This window comes from Athene cunicularia (assembly GCF_003259725.1).
Source record: "Athene cunicularia isolate RWA chromosome 4 unlocalized genomic scaffold, athCun1 chr4_part1, whole genome shotgun sequence".
NCBI lineage: Eukaryota > Metazoa > Chordata > Aves > Strigiformes > Strigidae > Athene > Athene cunicularia.
The window spans coordinates 25,057,848-25,073,653 of NW_020799098.1; the positions used below are offsets into that span (position 1 = coordinate 25,057,848).

At 42.5% G+C, this 15,806-nt stretch overlaps 2 protein-coding genes across 6 annotated transcripts in view; one reads left to right on the forward strand and one right to left on the reverse strand.

The window, feature by feature from the left end:
* CHRNA9 (cholinergic receptor nicotinic alpha 9 subunit) overlaps positions 1-6,075 on the forward strand; it is a 42,042-nt gene extending 35,967 nt beyond the window's left edge. Inside the window, exon 6 of the mRNA XM_026846716.1 lies at positions 5,510-6,075. Within this exon, the coding sequence (XP_026702517.1) occupies positions 5,510-5,563 (54 nt within the window). The 3' untranslated portion in view covers positions 5,564-6,075. The remainder of the gene's footprint in view (positions 1-5,509) is intronic.
* RBM47 (RNA binding motif protein 47) overlaps positions 1-15,806 on the reverse strand; it is an 81,202-nt gene that overhangs the window by 4,918 nt on the left and 60,478 nt on the right. For 4 of the 5 annotated variants that reach the window (XM_026846712.1, XM_026846711.1, XM_026846714.1 and 1 more), the window contains 2 exons: positions 3,624-4,783; positions 1,914-2,120 (listed from right to left, as the gene is read on the reverse strand). In XM_026846712.1, coding sequence (XP_026702513.1) covers positions 1,914-2,120; positions 3,624-4,783 — 1,367 coding nt within the window. The remainder of the gene's footprint in view (positions 1-1,913; positions 2,121-3,623; positions 4,784-15,806) is intronic. The other variant, XM_026846713.1, reaches the window with a different exon arrangement.

Here is a 15,806-nt window from a genome sequence, read left to right on the forward strand (position 1 = left end):
TGTTTCTTTCACTGTGATGAAACTTTGTTATATGCAAGTGTGCAATTCTGCCTGTGGGAAGGACAGGTGCCAAAAGCAGTAGTCTTGTTTTGATCTGAGAGACTGCAACAAGGGATCTGATCTGATATCCTTCAGGCAAAGGTGTTTCCAATGCCAGTGGACTACCACTATTTCCTCAAGCAGAGACCTCCACCTCTGCTTTTCTAGTTTTCCTTCTACACCAAGTCCACTGGGTCAGTTCAAACCAGCTTTATCACTGGTTTAAATAACCTGGATAATAATTTCTCACCAAAGCAAAGGCAGAGAGCTCATGTTCCATTCTGCAGTAATTTCTGGCAGAAAAGGAGTAACAAGCAACTGGGGTTTTGGGGTGACCTCTTAGGAGTTTTCTAACCATTTTCAAAGAAATGAGCTTCAAAGTTGTTCTGAACAGTAGGAAACTTTGCAGAGTTGGTGCATGTTTATTCCTCTGTTCTGGTAATGTGCTTTCAGAATCACATCCTTTTAATAACAGAGGAAAGTCTTGCCTGTGATACCTCTAGATCATCTTGATCTGGTTGGGGAAAACAGGCTGGGTGCTTCTGTGCTCAGAGACTGTGCTGGAACCATATGAGAGGGGAAGACCCGACAAAGAAGTCTGAATCTCAGCATCCTTCAAGCATAGAAACATTTAGACTTGAGCTTCAGGCTTTTGTTTGGCAGTTGAATGAATTGTAGACACCACAAATAGGCATGCGTTTCACAGCCCACTTTTCAAGCATAGTAATACCTGGAATTCCTAAAGTATCTTTACAAACACGCATAGTGGTATTTTCTGATTGTGAGTGGGCAGTTTTTTCAGGAAGTCTGATCTTCCTTTGGAAATGGCTCTAATCTTAACAGCCTTCCTTTGTCTCTGGAATTCTTCTCAGATTCTCATCCAGCTGTTATGAAGAATTATTCACAGCCTTCATTAGATGCAAGCTGTGGTTTGGAACATGTTTTGGGAAACCACTGCAGATCCATTATTAAACACCACTTAGGTCCTGTGGTTACAATTTACTTGAAGAGAGGAATGGGGAGAACACCTGAGGACTTCTGCAAGAGGGCTTTCTCCCATCACCTGCAAGGACCTTCTTCCTCAGACTGCTTTTCCAAATAAAAATCTTTCCAAACAGGACCTTGAGGAATTGCAGGGCTTCGGCCTTCATGCAGTTCACCTGAAGGGCAAGGGCTGGATATTAAGCTGAGGATGTGGCAGAGGGTGGTGATCCCTGCCCTGGCCCTTGGGTGGGCACCTTGCAGCCCAGCAGAGCTGAGAGCTCTCCTGTAGGTGCTGCATCATGGCAAGCTAGATGCTGAGGGCTCCTTGCATTGCTCCATCTCCATGCTGCTGCTGAGGATGGAGGAGCTTGCCTCAGCCATGGACTTTCCTGTAGTGGGAAAGCTCCAGGTGCTTTTCTCAGCCTTGTAACACTGGAGAAAACAAGCTAAGCAAGGGAGAGGTCTGGCCCGGCTGGAAATCAGGGGCAGGAATCTCCCAGGCTGAAATTAGCACTGAAGAAATCAAAAGAGAGGAAGATTACTCTTAGTCACAATGCTCTAGTGTGAATGACTAGATGGAGAGGAAAGTCTGCTTCCTCCTGAGAAGGTGCAGAAGGTTTGAACACAGCTTCAGCCCCTTTTTTCTTTGGCCTGAAGAGCTCCCAGATGTTCACGTCCCCTGTCCCTCTGCATGCCTCTTGTTTGCAGAAAGCCTGGCTAGGGCCAGGAGGCATCTGGCACAGGGGAGTGCTGAGCTCTGGCCCCAGGGCTGTCCCCACTACTGCAGCCATGGGCTGGCCCTGGAGAGGTCCCCACGTGCCTGACACGGGGCTTGGAGTGGGGGCCTCGCCCGCAACCTCTGCTTTCCTCCCCTCATTGCACATACTAACCTGCACCGGGCTTAATGGCCACCGGATTGACTGCAGGTAGCTCCAAGTTGGGTACCAGCTCATATCCTTTCTCTTGCTGTTTTCCTTTGCCTTCATGGTACCTGCTGTAGATGCCACGGCCGGCGGAGTATCCCCCCAGGTAGGAGCCCCTGGGGCCTGGAGCTCTGTTGCCAGCTGCACCTCGCCCTCTGCCTCGTATGCTGCCTGCTTATGATAACAACATAGAAGAGGATGGTGAATAAGAGAGCAACAGCCCGTGGGGAGCATGAACAGCCCCAGGCTAAGATCAAGAGGCATGTGCTTAGATGTGAGGCTGCTGAAGTTAGTTTGATCTGAGTCTTAGTGACCTTGCTTAGGAAAAGAGTTTGGCCTTAGAAGCACCCAGTAAGCCTAGGCAAGTTTTTCTCTTGATGTTTCTGACCATACATTAATTGCTTATTTATACTGATGCAACTCTTGTGGCCAATGTTATGGGTATAATCTACTCAGCAGAGAGAGAGGCTCCTCCAGGGTGATTTCTATGCAGTAGGAACAGCTTCTGCTCCATCTGTCCTCCAGAGGAGACCCAGCCTCTCAGCTGGCCACAATGGGACCCTGCAGAGATGGCCTGAAGTTGTACCTGGCCTTTAACCAAATTTGTCCCACCATTGCATATGTTTTTACTAGCGTTGTTTACTTTCTCTGCTATTTTATTAGTAATGTGAATATATCCCATCTCCAAAAATACTGCCTTTATTTATTTTAATGACTCCATGCATGTTACGATAGTACTTTGGATGCTGCAGTATTAATGGATGCTATGATGGCCTAATTGAATATTTAGACTGTCAGTTAACTCCTTTATAGTTCATTTCAAGTACAAATCTGGAAATTGAGAAGAAGATGAAATTTTGATCAACTAGGGTTAAAATTATTTCTTGGTTTATGTGGGTGCCTTAAGAATATATACATGCTAAACTGCCTGTTATATGGAAATACTCATTGCATTTCAGGAAACTATAATTCCTGCAAGTACAGGATAATCGTAATTATAACACCAGTTATAGCTGCTAGGGTTTTTTATGAATAACTGATTTTTGGTTAATTTTTAATGACTGTAACCGATACCTAATTAAAGTATACATAGTAAAAGAATTACTTTGCACTCACATGATTCCTTCTGCTTACTAGTTCTCAAATGACTTTATAAAGGACACAGCACTACTGTCATTTTAACGCAGAGGGCAAATAACACCTGGAGAGCTCCCAAGGCTTTCCCTGACATCCCTCCCTTTGGATGACCAGGTCACTGTACCCACACCTCCAGGAGAAGGAAAAGGGAGCACTCTGTCATAATCTCTAATACTGAGACTCTGGCTCTTTGGAAGGAGGCATCAGAAGCTGGAGTCCTTGAACTTGCTCAGTACAGCACACAAAAAACCCAGATCACTCTCTTCCCCATCCCATGCTTGGTCTGTTAGCTGATTCTTAACCATACTTTTGATGCCTCCCTCATACTAGCCTATACATTAGCAATTATTTATAGATAAACACACTCTGTGTAGTCACAAATTAAAATGATACCAAACAGAAATATGGCAAAAAGACCTATAAAAGAATGTTTAAGAAAAAAGTGCATAGCACCAGGTGTCTTTTGGCTCAGGCAGACCTTGGGTCACACCAGCCTGAGCTCAAACCTGCCCATCACATGCCCTAATTGTGCTTACTAACCTTTCACAAAGTAATCTCTGTTGGGCCCGATCAAGGCATTGTATGGATATCCATAATAAGCTAGTGTGTATGGATCACAAGAGTAAACATAATTAGGTTGCTGAGTTACTTCAGGCGTTGCTGTGGCCCCTCCTTTTGCTGCTTTCTGGTAGCGAGTATATTGCTCCTTGTCTACTGGCTTGGCCAAGGTAACCTCCAGGCACGAGCCTTCCAGTTCAACACCGTTAAGGTTGTTCATGGCATGAATGGCATCTTCCCTGGTTGTAAAGTGCACAAAGGCGTAATCACGTATTTTTTTCACCCGCTCTACACAGCCAGGGTTAAACTGCCCAAAGACCTTTTTAATGGTGTCCTCTGTGGTCTCAATCATTAAATTCCTCACATAGAGGATTTTAACAGTTTCCATGACGTCTTCATCCACATCTATCTCTGGTTCCGCCCAGTCAACAGCAATTTGGTGTCCCCACAGCTGGATCCTTCCCGGCATGAGTTTCCTCCTGGCCATTGCTGCTGCTCGATGGCTCTCATACTCCACAAAGGCGAAACCTCTGTTCTTCATCTTGTCTGCAGCACTGGCATACACAATGACATCCAGCACGCCTTCCGTCACCTTGGCAATCTCTTCCAGGATCTCCTCTCTCTTCTTCATCTTGGGAATGCCTCCAATGAAGAGCCGGCAGTTATCCACACTGCAGCACACACCCAGCAGCCTACCGGGGCGGATTTCATAATTATTCAGCTCCCTGACAGCACGCTTCGCCTCGTGCTTCTGTGTGTACATCACAAAGGCGTAGCCACGGTTCTTCCCATCAAAGTCCATCATCAGGCGCATTTCATAGATGCGGCCGACGGATTCAAACACAGGAACAAGCTCATCTTCATAGACATCGCGGGGGATTTTGCCCACAAAGACTTCGCAGCCGCGAGGAGGGTGCAGGCCCTCCCATCCAGGCGGAGGGCCACCGTACTTGCGTTGCCCATTCTCCTGGATCATGCTATATCCAGTGCGCTCCATGAGGGCCAGCAGAGCTGCCTCATTGGGCGCACCAGCAACACCTTCAGGGACTTTTGTAGTAGACACATTGGAGGAATCGTTGCTCATCCTTGCAGTGGAGTCCTCAGCAGTCATGGTGTCAAACTCATTCACAGCCTGATAAAGCCTAGTCAAAGGAAGAAGGAGGACACTCATTAGAAGCTGTAAGCTAACACCAGAATCCCACCCCTCTTTTGTCTTCCTGTAGTTGTTCTGCAAGTTCATTTTTCAAACTGAGACTAACGTTGCAGAAAACCAGATGACAAGCCGCACCAGCCTATACTATAGGGGGAGTGCATTCTGGATGTAGGCACAGCCTCTCTTTCAGGTAGGCAGCTGAGGATCACCTGCCTGTACCACCCCAGCACTGAGAGCTTCTGCCACGGGAGGCTGAAGTCTCATGAACAGATGCCACCAAGCACCTCAAAACCTCAAGACCCTGGAAGGCTTGTCTCCTCTTTGAAAGGGTAGGAAGGAGCTGTCACGGAATTAGGAAAGGGAAGATACTGCCATGAAGCCAGCAGTTCCCACCTCCAGAGACCTTTCCTCCCTCTCAGTCATTCCTCAGTTAATCCATCTACTCCTGAACAGCACAAGTGCCAGGTGCCACACTCCATGTTGAAAGATAGCAAATGTATGAGAAGCACCAGGCACAGTTTCCAACAACCCCTTGCTTCTCTAGGCCTTCACAGTAACTGTTGAGTAGGAAATAATAGATACGCTTTAGCACTGGGTGGGGGGACACACACCAATTCCTGTTCTCGTGTGCAAAGGGAAATCTGGCAAGCTTCTGAGTTGCCTGCTGCTTGTGGTACAACGTCTGATGTTTTTATTTCTTCTGTTATTACAACAGGATTTCACAAAAGCTGAAGGGAATCACTCCCTTATGACAGGAAACTTGCTTTAGAGCAAGAGGCCAGCACAGCCCTGCAAGCTGGCAAGAGGAAGGCAAATCTCAGAAACCTCATTCTGCATTTGAACACAGGCAGAGAGTGGGAAATGCAGACACACAGGAGGAGGTGACCATGCTAATGACCACAGCTGCAAGACAGTGGGCTTCCTCTCTGAGCACAATTAAATAAGATACTTTGGGACTCTTGAGAGTAGTTAATTCATTGCATTTTAAAGCTGGAAAGATCCATCAGACCATTTAATACGAGTGATTGTATATGACATGAGCCATTACATTTTCCTGCTATTTTCATGAGTCCTATAATATCTGAGTAAATTTTATCTTCCAGAAGGACCCTGGTTTTAAGGAATCAAAGAGCCTAGACCCCACCACTTCCCTTAATGGCTTGTTCACTAATCACTCCCTCAGACAAGCAACTTGTTGTGTTTCTCGTGAGAATTTGTCTGGCTTTTGCTTCCAGCTAAGATTACTTGTTAAACTGTTCTCTGATAGACTAAAGAGTTTTTCAAGGCCTCTGCTTTTGCCTTATGATAATATTTCAATTGTGTAATCAAGTCTTTTTAATAAAACTTGTAGGCTGAACTCTGGAATTCATTCACAATCAGTATTTTTTTCACTTGAAATCGTTTTTGTGGCTCTTTGGACAGTTCTCTAGGCTTTCAGCCTTTTCAACCTTTGCTATATACAGGGATAAAGATCATCCCTTTTTCTTCTCCCCATGTCTCTGTAGCACCAAGGCCTATTTCTCCACACCTTCTCAGTAGCAAACCACGTGGAAATTTTTTGTCAATTCTAACCCCAAATCCTTTCCAGAAGCACTACTTGCTGGAGTTATGTCCCATGTGTCAGGCATGCCTTGTGTTTGTTACTCCTAAATGCCACAACCTTGTGTTCATCCCTATCCCAACTGCCTTTTGAGTAGATCCCACCTACTGAGTGCTACATGTTGGCTCCTTCTCATTGTTTTTTACAACTCTATCAGCCTTTGCATCATCCATCATTTTATTTGCCATGATTTGCATTCATGACCAGTTTGTTGATGGAACTGTCAAAAACTGGCCTTTGTAGGAAACTCTGCAAATCACTATAAGAAATGCTCCCAATCTGGGTTTGACAGGATTGTTTTCCAAAAAACAGATATACCCTTTGTTAGAATGATTTGGCCATTTTCAGTGCATTGGTTGCCATGCAGGTAGGTCTTTCACTAGTACAGTAGGCACAAGTCCACAGAAATATGGGCACAAAATTTAGGCACCTAAGTCTGATTTGTGTGTTCCACAAAACTTATTTAAATCTAGTAATCTTAGCACCTCAGATTTTTTTTCAGTAAACCTCTGTTGCCCAGAATTGTGCTGCTCTGTATCAAGAGATGCCTCTGCACCAGGCAGGACAAACACCACTGTGCCTGGTTCAGCTCCTAAATGTGTTTAGGATTGGGAAATGAGACCTCTGAGCTTTGATCTGTGGTAGGACCTGATCCTGCAGGTGTGTTTGGGCCATGGGTGTTACATGCTAATGCTTCTGAGTCATTTTAATTTAAAAGTATGGAGAGCAGAGTGGGAGGCAGAGAAGGAAGAAGGCAGTAATAGTGATGCTGATGCCCAGGCATACTTTAGAAAACATCATTTTTCTGAAGCCAGGTCTTTCATGGAAGTGCATCAGTTTTGATAGCTTCTTGCTTTAAAATGTTGATGAACATGTTTCTCTCAGAGTCAAATGTTCCTCTTTTAAATGTGTCATGACACTTTGATTTTACACCTGGGAATTATTTGACATAATTAAAAAAATTAAGGCAGAGAAAAACTTTTTAATTTTTCACTTGACAATTTGTGCCTAAAAATGTGACTTCACCTTTCCCTGAATGAAAGAAAAGCTTGTTAAACATTTTACTGGAGAATAATCATTGCCTTTACATGGGCCACCTGTTGGCAAGTGAATTACTTATTGCCTCAGGTTTAGGTAAATTTAGAAATGAGTCATCAACCATTAGTTTTAGGTCAACTTACAAAAGAAAAGTCTGTATTCTGCCATCTGCAGGGCTCAGCTGCTGGGGCTACAATCTAGAAAGCTACAGATGGGCACTAGGAGAGAGGAGAGATGGAGCAAAGCTTCCCCTGCCCACCAGAAACCAGCTGGTAATTCAGTGGCTGTCCAGGAATGGGTATGTTCTTCAGCACTTTGCATTGCACCAGCAGGATGATTTCTAGTATTGGAAGTTGTACTTGAAGCTGGTGCTGAATGGCCACCTTTGCCGCAAACACTAACACACACTGTTCACGATACTGAATAATTAAAAATTCTTTGTGAATCTGAAATGCACTTATCCCTATATAATTTATAGTGAATCAAGATCACGATCAAATGTGTTTAATTTTTTTCTGTGCAGCTCCACAGAGATGGGTTTCATAAGTATATACTACTTAAGACAATTATAGAGCTCATGTAGTCCTACTTGAGGTAGCTAAATACATTCATTGCCACATGACACAACCAATACCTTCATAAAGTTCAGATATCATCTACTTTGATGAGAAAAAACACAGGAATGTCTGGTCTGAGTTCTCTCCTCCTGTTGTTACTGACTTAGAAAATGGGCTGCCAACACAACCAAACCTTTTCATGTGAAAAACAATCACTCTCAAGAAAATTGTTATCAAAAATACCTATTTTCAAAGTGTTCAAGCCTACTTGTGCATTTTTTTAGTCTACAGTAAACTGGTCCTGAAAACTCACTACCATGTGTTGTGGATGTACACAAGGCATGAGCTAATACTGTGCGTTCAGTGGCCTTAATAAAGCCAGACTGATTTCAGTACATCCACCAAGTGTGATTAATGCTAGAAGAGGCAAAAATTTAAGTTACATGAAAATGCAGTGTCTTGTGAAACATAAGGGCTTGATTTCTAGTCTGTGAGGAGGAAGGTACACCTGATCTTGATGGCAAAGATTCATAAAAGAGAGACAGACAAAAAATATTAATTGCTAATGAGAAAGGTTGTGCTCTGGAGATAACTAAGTTTTAAATTACTAATTATCAGGACTGAAACAAGACTGGCTTCTTTTTTCCTTAGAAAAAGATAAAGCCTGCTTGATTGTTCAACATCACATTAGATGGATGCTAACTGCTGACAGCCCACCAGGAGCCAGGCTTGTGAGTCTTTTGGTTTAGTGTCTCTGCTCTAAGAACTTTCCCTCACACAGATGAACTCTCAGACATACACCTTTCGCTGAAACCATTCAAATTTCACTTCCCTTTGCTTATGAAACTCCTTCCCTGCTGCCAACTGGGAGGTGTAAATAGTTCTTGCCCTAAACATTAATTACCTTCTTTTTAACTTATCTTTCTTCACATCACATCTCAGAATATTAAATGAGAAGGTTACTGTGTTGGCAGTGACTGACCTAAAGCATACTGTGAGCAGGCTGATATTAACTGAGGCAGATCTTTTATCAAATAGAAATACCGCAGCTTGATTAACAACAAGGGGCCAAAGGCAGCTCAGGGCCTCAGCGAGAAAGTGATGCCCACAGTCTGTATAGCATCTTATCCCTGGGCTTGTCCAGCACTAGGCAGTGCCTTGTGAAGTTATGCAGCCACCTGCACCACTGTTGGTCCCTCTGCTGTACAACAGGCTTTTACAAACACAGGGACACAGCCTGTGTCCTTGTGACGGCAACCATGTGTCCACTTCACTCACGTGCTCCTATAAAATGAGATTGTTTATGTTTGCACTTAATTCATCTCTCCAGTTTTGTGTTACATAAATTTAGTGGCATCATGTGCCCTTCTGCAGGTGACACTGCTGCCAGCAGTCACACAGCATGGGAATGGGAGAGCCCAGGGAGACCCGCTGGCTGTGTGATAAATGGAGGGAGGAAGGGATGGGGAGACCCGTGCCCCACCTGCAGACCCTGGACCATACAAACTCCTGCTGAGCTGACGTGGCATGCCCTCACAGGCACCTCATGGCTGCCTGCTTGCTTCAAGAAACCACCATAGTTTTGTGTTTTAAGCCACAGCTGCTGCAGAAGGAAGGTTGGTTGCCTAAATTTTAACTAAATAAACCCTGTTGACAGATGGAAATAACAGTTACTGGCTTAAATGTGACCTTCCTTGTCTTTTAGTTGAAATAAGGGCAAACAGTAATCCTGCTGCTGATGTTGAGCAGCAGCTCTGGAAGCATGGCTGGCATTAAAACTTTATTTTTAAAAGCTGACTCTTCTTGCATGGCAACTTTAGATACATAAAATATATATAATAACAACAACAGCTTACTAGGAACAACTGTGAGACTCTATCACAAACATGAGGTAACCACAGAAATGCTCTTGCTGAAAACACAGTTTGCCTGTTTACAGATTTATCAGCTGAACAGAAAAACACATCAATTCAAAATAATGTAGTGGCTTGAGCATTACTTCCAATGTAATGGGCGAGTTACCTTCCCTTTTAAAGATAACTATAGTATCATTATACATCAGTTCTCTTTCTCTTGGCAACGCTGTCACTCCTTTTCTATGATTTATTTGCATAAATGATCTGAACAAAGCCAGTGTCTTTGGGTCTGTTCACTGTCTGAGCCATGGCGTGCTGGCTGCAGGACTTGCAGCTGCAGCCACGGCAGGGAGCTGGCATGCAAGGTGCTCCTTCCCAAACTAATGGCAAAATAGAAAGTCCCACCTCTTTTACGAACCTGCCTAACACAGCCACTGGCCCCACAAGTGCTCGTTGCCACCCCATGTGCTTCCTGGCAAAAGGCTTCATCCTCTGTTTGCAATTAGCTTAGGAGACATCCTGCTGGAAGCAGCGTCCTTGGCTCTTCTCCATGTACAGCGCAGACAGAGGCCAGGCAGGCAGCAGGTGCAGTGAAAAAAGGGTCTGATGTTTGGTGAAAAATATGTGCAGAGACTTAGTCTGACTCCAAATTAATATATATTTCAAGTGTCAAAGGCTAGTCCTCAGTGTGATTTTCAACAGGAGCTGGACCATAGCTCTCTTCCTTACCTGCTGTCGCTAATGAAATACAAACATCTGACACTGAATATTGTGGTGGGTCAGTGCAAGAGACAGTGCCGCATTTCAACACAGCTTCTTGACTAAGGACCTTTTCTGAAAGTCTTTCATACAGGGAAGGGAAGGTTACTAAGGATGCTTGATATCTTCAGAATTTTAACAAAAAAGGCAATTTTGAGGCCAACAGGCTGTGACAATGTATGCAGTGTGTCAGACACATTGCTTTCCCTGAAGCTGAACTAGGTGAAGAAGTTGCCCCAGGCTACGTTAAATGCTTGAAAGGTGGATTTTCTTAATCTGGACCATTTTGGCAAAACTCTGTGGAGAAAGTGGTGAACTGTCAGCAGACCTGAAGGGGCAGGAACATTAGCTGGCAAGACGCTTGATGAGTTGCTTGTGATGGAACCGTTTGGGAGAGTAATCTCATAGATCAAATCAGACGCCATGTCTGTCTGCTCTGAAAGTTATCCTGCTGCCAGCACCACTAAAGCACTGCATGTTCTCACCATCATGCACATGCCTGAATTAAGGCAATCAAACTTGTCCATCTCCAGATAAGGTCACCTGAGAGAAACCTTTTGGCTCAGGTGCAGCATGGGACCCAAGGAGATGCACATGCAGCAGCATTTGCTGCACCACATCATTTCCCATGTATGTTCAGGCATGAACATGTACAGCAGTGGCTCTCCACCCTCTAAAAGTACTATACTTAAATGTAGAGAGAAACAGTGGAAAGTATCTAAGGGGTAGGATAAGACTGTTCTTCTAAATCCCCAGGATAGATGCTGAAATTTCCACTTCTGCTAACGGTGACACTCAGCATCCTAACCTAGGGCCTATCATCAGGGGTCTGTCCACTGATTTCAGTGGAACAGTTCATATTTCAAGCTTAAACTTCAATTTTATTCATGTCAGTTAGTCATGTTCCCCTTGTATGGGGCAAATTAATATTCTGGGCCTGAAAAGTAGTTTTCAGAGTGGAGCTACTGCAGAGGGGGTCTGTGCACAATTCTCAGTTGCTTAAATTCATCCTAAGTGACCTAAGCACGTTAAAAATGGTTGGTTCCACTTAAAACACACCAAAAACTGTTAGCTTCATCTTTTGATTGTGTTCTTTTCAAAGAAGGAACATAAAGAAACAGAACATTAAGGGTGATATTTCCAGCAGTACTCAGCATCTAGCACTACTCCCCCTGACATCAGCTATAAAACTCTAATGGCTTCTATAGGGATATATTTAAGACAGCAATGTGCATTACTGAAAATCCTGCCTTAAAAGTCTTGCAGGGACTGGTTATGTCCTCCAGGAACCAATCAAAATCAATGTATTTGGCTAAAAAAATTAACAAAATTACTAGAAATCTGTTCTTTTACTTCTTGCTCCTCTTTAGGAGGAAAGCACCTGAAATTATTCTGTAAATTAAAATCCTGGAATTTCCCAGGTTAAAATTTGAATGTTAATCAGATAATTGAACACCAAATTTGTACAGTCAACAATTGGTTATAACTTCAGACTAGTATTTGAAGGTTAAACTTCTTATTTTCATCACTAAGAACAATAACAATCACAGGTCTAATTCTCTTAGCCATATTATACCAGTTCCCTTAGCCATATTAACCTTACCTCACAGCAATTTTATATACAGTTTTAAAAATGGAGCTGAAATTATGATTCCCCTACAAAATAAGGTCACTTTGTATTGTGCAAACTTCAGCCTATTCTGTTATCAACCCTTTCTGTATCCTTCTAAGGCATATTTAAGTTGGAGTGTGATCCTGCAAAGGCTGTCAAAGGTTCTGCTTTTATTATCTATAAGCACTATCAGTGCACAGCAGTGAACATTCCCAGGATTGAGGTCCCTCAATGACCTGACCTCTTGGCCTGGAAACTGCAAAAATATTATTCAATGAGATATCAATGATGATATCTCAAATAATAAAGTGAGAAAACCTTCCTGAGCCTGGCAATTTACCTCTTGCCACTGCTTTTTGATGATCACAAGTGAAAATTCTGTTCATGCATATATGGTTTTCCCATGGCAAGGATGAAGCAATGCAGATGATAAAGTTACTGATGTGCCAAAGCACCACCAACACCTAGAATATCCTACCAACACAGTTGTTATTTTCCCTGCTTCTGCAATGTGAATTCTGTCAATGCAATGCAATGAGTGTTTCTTGAGTGTTTTTACACTACTGCAGTGCCAAACCAACCATCTCAGCTTAACTACTTCTGAAGGAAGTTTGGGTAAGTGAAAACCAGTCTCCTCCCTTATTTTATAATGCACTTTGCTGCAAGTCAGTCAGAACTTTGTCCCAACAACTTGTGTAACCCATGTGTTGTACTGTTTGCCCCAGCTACGTCTTTTTAACCCAGTCCAACTCAAAATAATTCTGTAACTCTCAGATGTTCTGATAGGACCAGTAGCTGGCTGAGGCTGAAGTTATTATCCTGCAAGATACTGAAGCCACATGTTGAAGAAAGCTGAGAAGATGAGAGATGGGTTGTGTAATTGTTCTTATCAGCTTTCCAAATCAGGAAACAACACAACCCTTCCCTTCTTCCCAAATTTCCATATTTCAATCTAGTCAACAAAGTCTATTATTACCATGGTCAGACAGGAAAATGTGTGACATATAAAGTGCAATGTAGTCACTGGGTATGTAACAAGTCTTTCCTATTCTGCATGAGCTGTACTCGATGGGAAACTTTTTGTAGTGTTAGTTTACTGTGTTTAGCACAGTTAAACATTGTTCTCTGTATAGATGCTGGCATAGATAAGTGTGTCCTCCTCATTAACTGTCTGCTTTAAAAAGCATTCTTTCGAGGAAAGGGAGAAGTGTTTCATTCAGTGTGGACTAGGAGCTTGCAACCTTTTGCCGTAAGAAAGACAGTAAAAACAATTTTCTGCAACTGAAAAACAAACCCACAACTAGAGTCATCTGTTAATTATTACACAAGAAAGATAAGACATTCACCTATTTCACTCCTTGCCTCTTCGAAGAAAAATCTTATAGATGAACACGGTGATTTAATTTGATCTTTGAAAATGTCTGTGAAAAGCTTTGCTGACCTCTGGGAAATAGGGACATGTGTGCACGTGCCTGTGATTTCTCTCTGTTATTGTAATGCAGAACACTCTTATCTATCTGTCTGTCTGTCAATCTGTCTACGTCAACATTACAATAACATGTTCCTATGCACCCTATGGTGCAACCAAGAGTATCTGAAAAAGTTCATAACTACAGTTCCCTTTTCAGCCTTTCTAATCTAACTTTTTCACTTAACTTGTCTGGAGATTCCAGAGCGAAACATCCTGCCTGTTCATACCAGGTCTACTCAGTCATTTTTTTAACAATAAAAATAGCTTAAGACTTTTCAGTTCACACTAATCTTATGCACTGTTTTTACTGCAACACACAGTTTTGTGTTCACTGCGTGAACACTGCAACAATGGGGGGCCCAACCTGCAACTCCACTTTCAGCAGGAGGCAGGGTTTTCAGGGAAAGCTGAAAGTGGCCCAGTGTGTTCCCTCCCCCTCAGGTCACAGAAATGAAAATCAACATAAAGCAAACGGCAGTTGGGATGTGAACTGCTGAAGGTACATTAAACTCAAAGCATTTGGCTTAGTCAGTGGCTGGGTGTTGGTTTGGATTTTTTTTTTTTCTCCTTTGTGCACTGACATTTGACCCCTTTTATAATATGCACCTTGCACCACTGGAACCTAGTTAGTTATTTATTAAACTCAGGTACCAATGGCTGACTTGCACATATCATGCTTTTAACTGCCTGGCGTTGCCCCTGTGCAGAGGAGAGGGGGATGAAAGGCAATCATCTTTGCTGTGAAATTCTGTCATATCGGCAGAAAGGAGCTGCAAAGTGCAGCAATTTGTACCTAACCTCTGATCCAAGAAGTTTGTACAAACCTTTGAACCTTGGATTCAAATTGAGAAACAAGGTTTACAAGTACAAGGAAGAGATTTCCAGCGCTTGTTACCTGTGCCCAGGGTTAATATTATAAATTAAGAAAAAAATGTTTAACCAAGGCTGGGACTCTCTCAGGAGGCACCATTCCTGTGCTGGGTTAATTCAAGACAATTTAAGTCTACTGAAATTACAGCTCAGTTGGAAATACCTAGGATTGTGCACTTCAAAAAAGGAGTGGGATTTGAGACAGATGTCATTTGAAATTAATGTTTTGCTGACCTTAACTGGGACTTTTTTTTTAAATTAAAAGCTGAAGAAAGAAGACAAGTAATTCAGTAACATTTCTTCAGCAAAGGATGAAGCTGAAATGCAGAATTGAATAGAAATTTAAATTAGAGTAGCAAAATGGCTCCTCCTTTTTTAACTTTATTTTTAATATTTATTTTTATCCAGCACATTATCTAATCTCAGTTATACAGAGCAGAACCATATGAGAAACCCATGGAAAAATAATCAAACCAACAACATTACAACAATCTCTTGATAGATGGTCATATGGCCTTGTCTTCACAAATAAAAGACATGTTTTGCAGTTCTGTTAAATTAACCATGTTAATTTAATTAAAAATCTCTCTCAACTCTTTCAGACACTGGCAAGGTCTTTGGTGCAACATCATCAACTAACACCAAGATGTGCCACTGTGGACTGTGTTGGGTGTGAAGGCCTTCAGAGATCAGCTGTGATAATACAGTTGAAAAAGACACCCTTTCTGCAACCCAGCCTGTCAGGCCATGGAGCATTGCAAGGGATGGCAGTAAAGTTGTGCCATGACATCCCTCACATGCTGTCAGCACTGGATGTCATCCATGGCAAGTTTGGGTGTGCAAAGGGTGAAGGAGCACCTAACACACACATTTTGAAGCATGGCTTCAATCCCATCTAGCTCAGGATGGGCCACCATTATACACAACAGTTGCATCTGACATATGCGAATAAATGATTTTGCCATTTGTTTTAATTAACCTTTACTTGCTACAACTACATTACCATAAAAAAAAATTAAAGTGTTTTTTTCAAGATTTAAGTTCAAACTTCACTACTGTTAACAGCACTGACACCAGCAAAGCAATAAATGAGTAAAATAAATAAGGGCGAACAGATTAATGTTATGTGTCCTATGTCATATACAAGCCTTAAATGTTTCACATGCTACTTAAGAATGTGAATAGAATAATATCAGAACTTGATTCTCTTAAAATGCTATGAAAAATTCAGTATGCAGAACAAAGTATA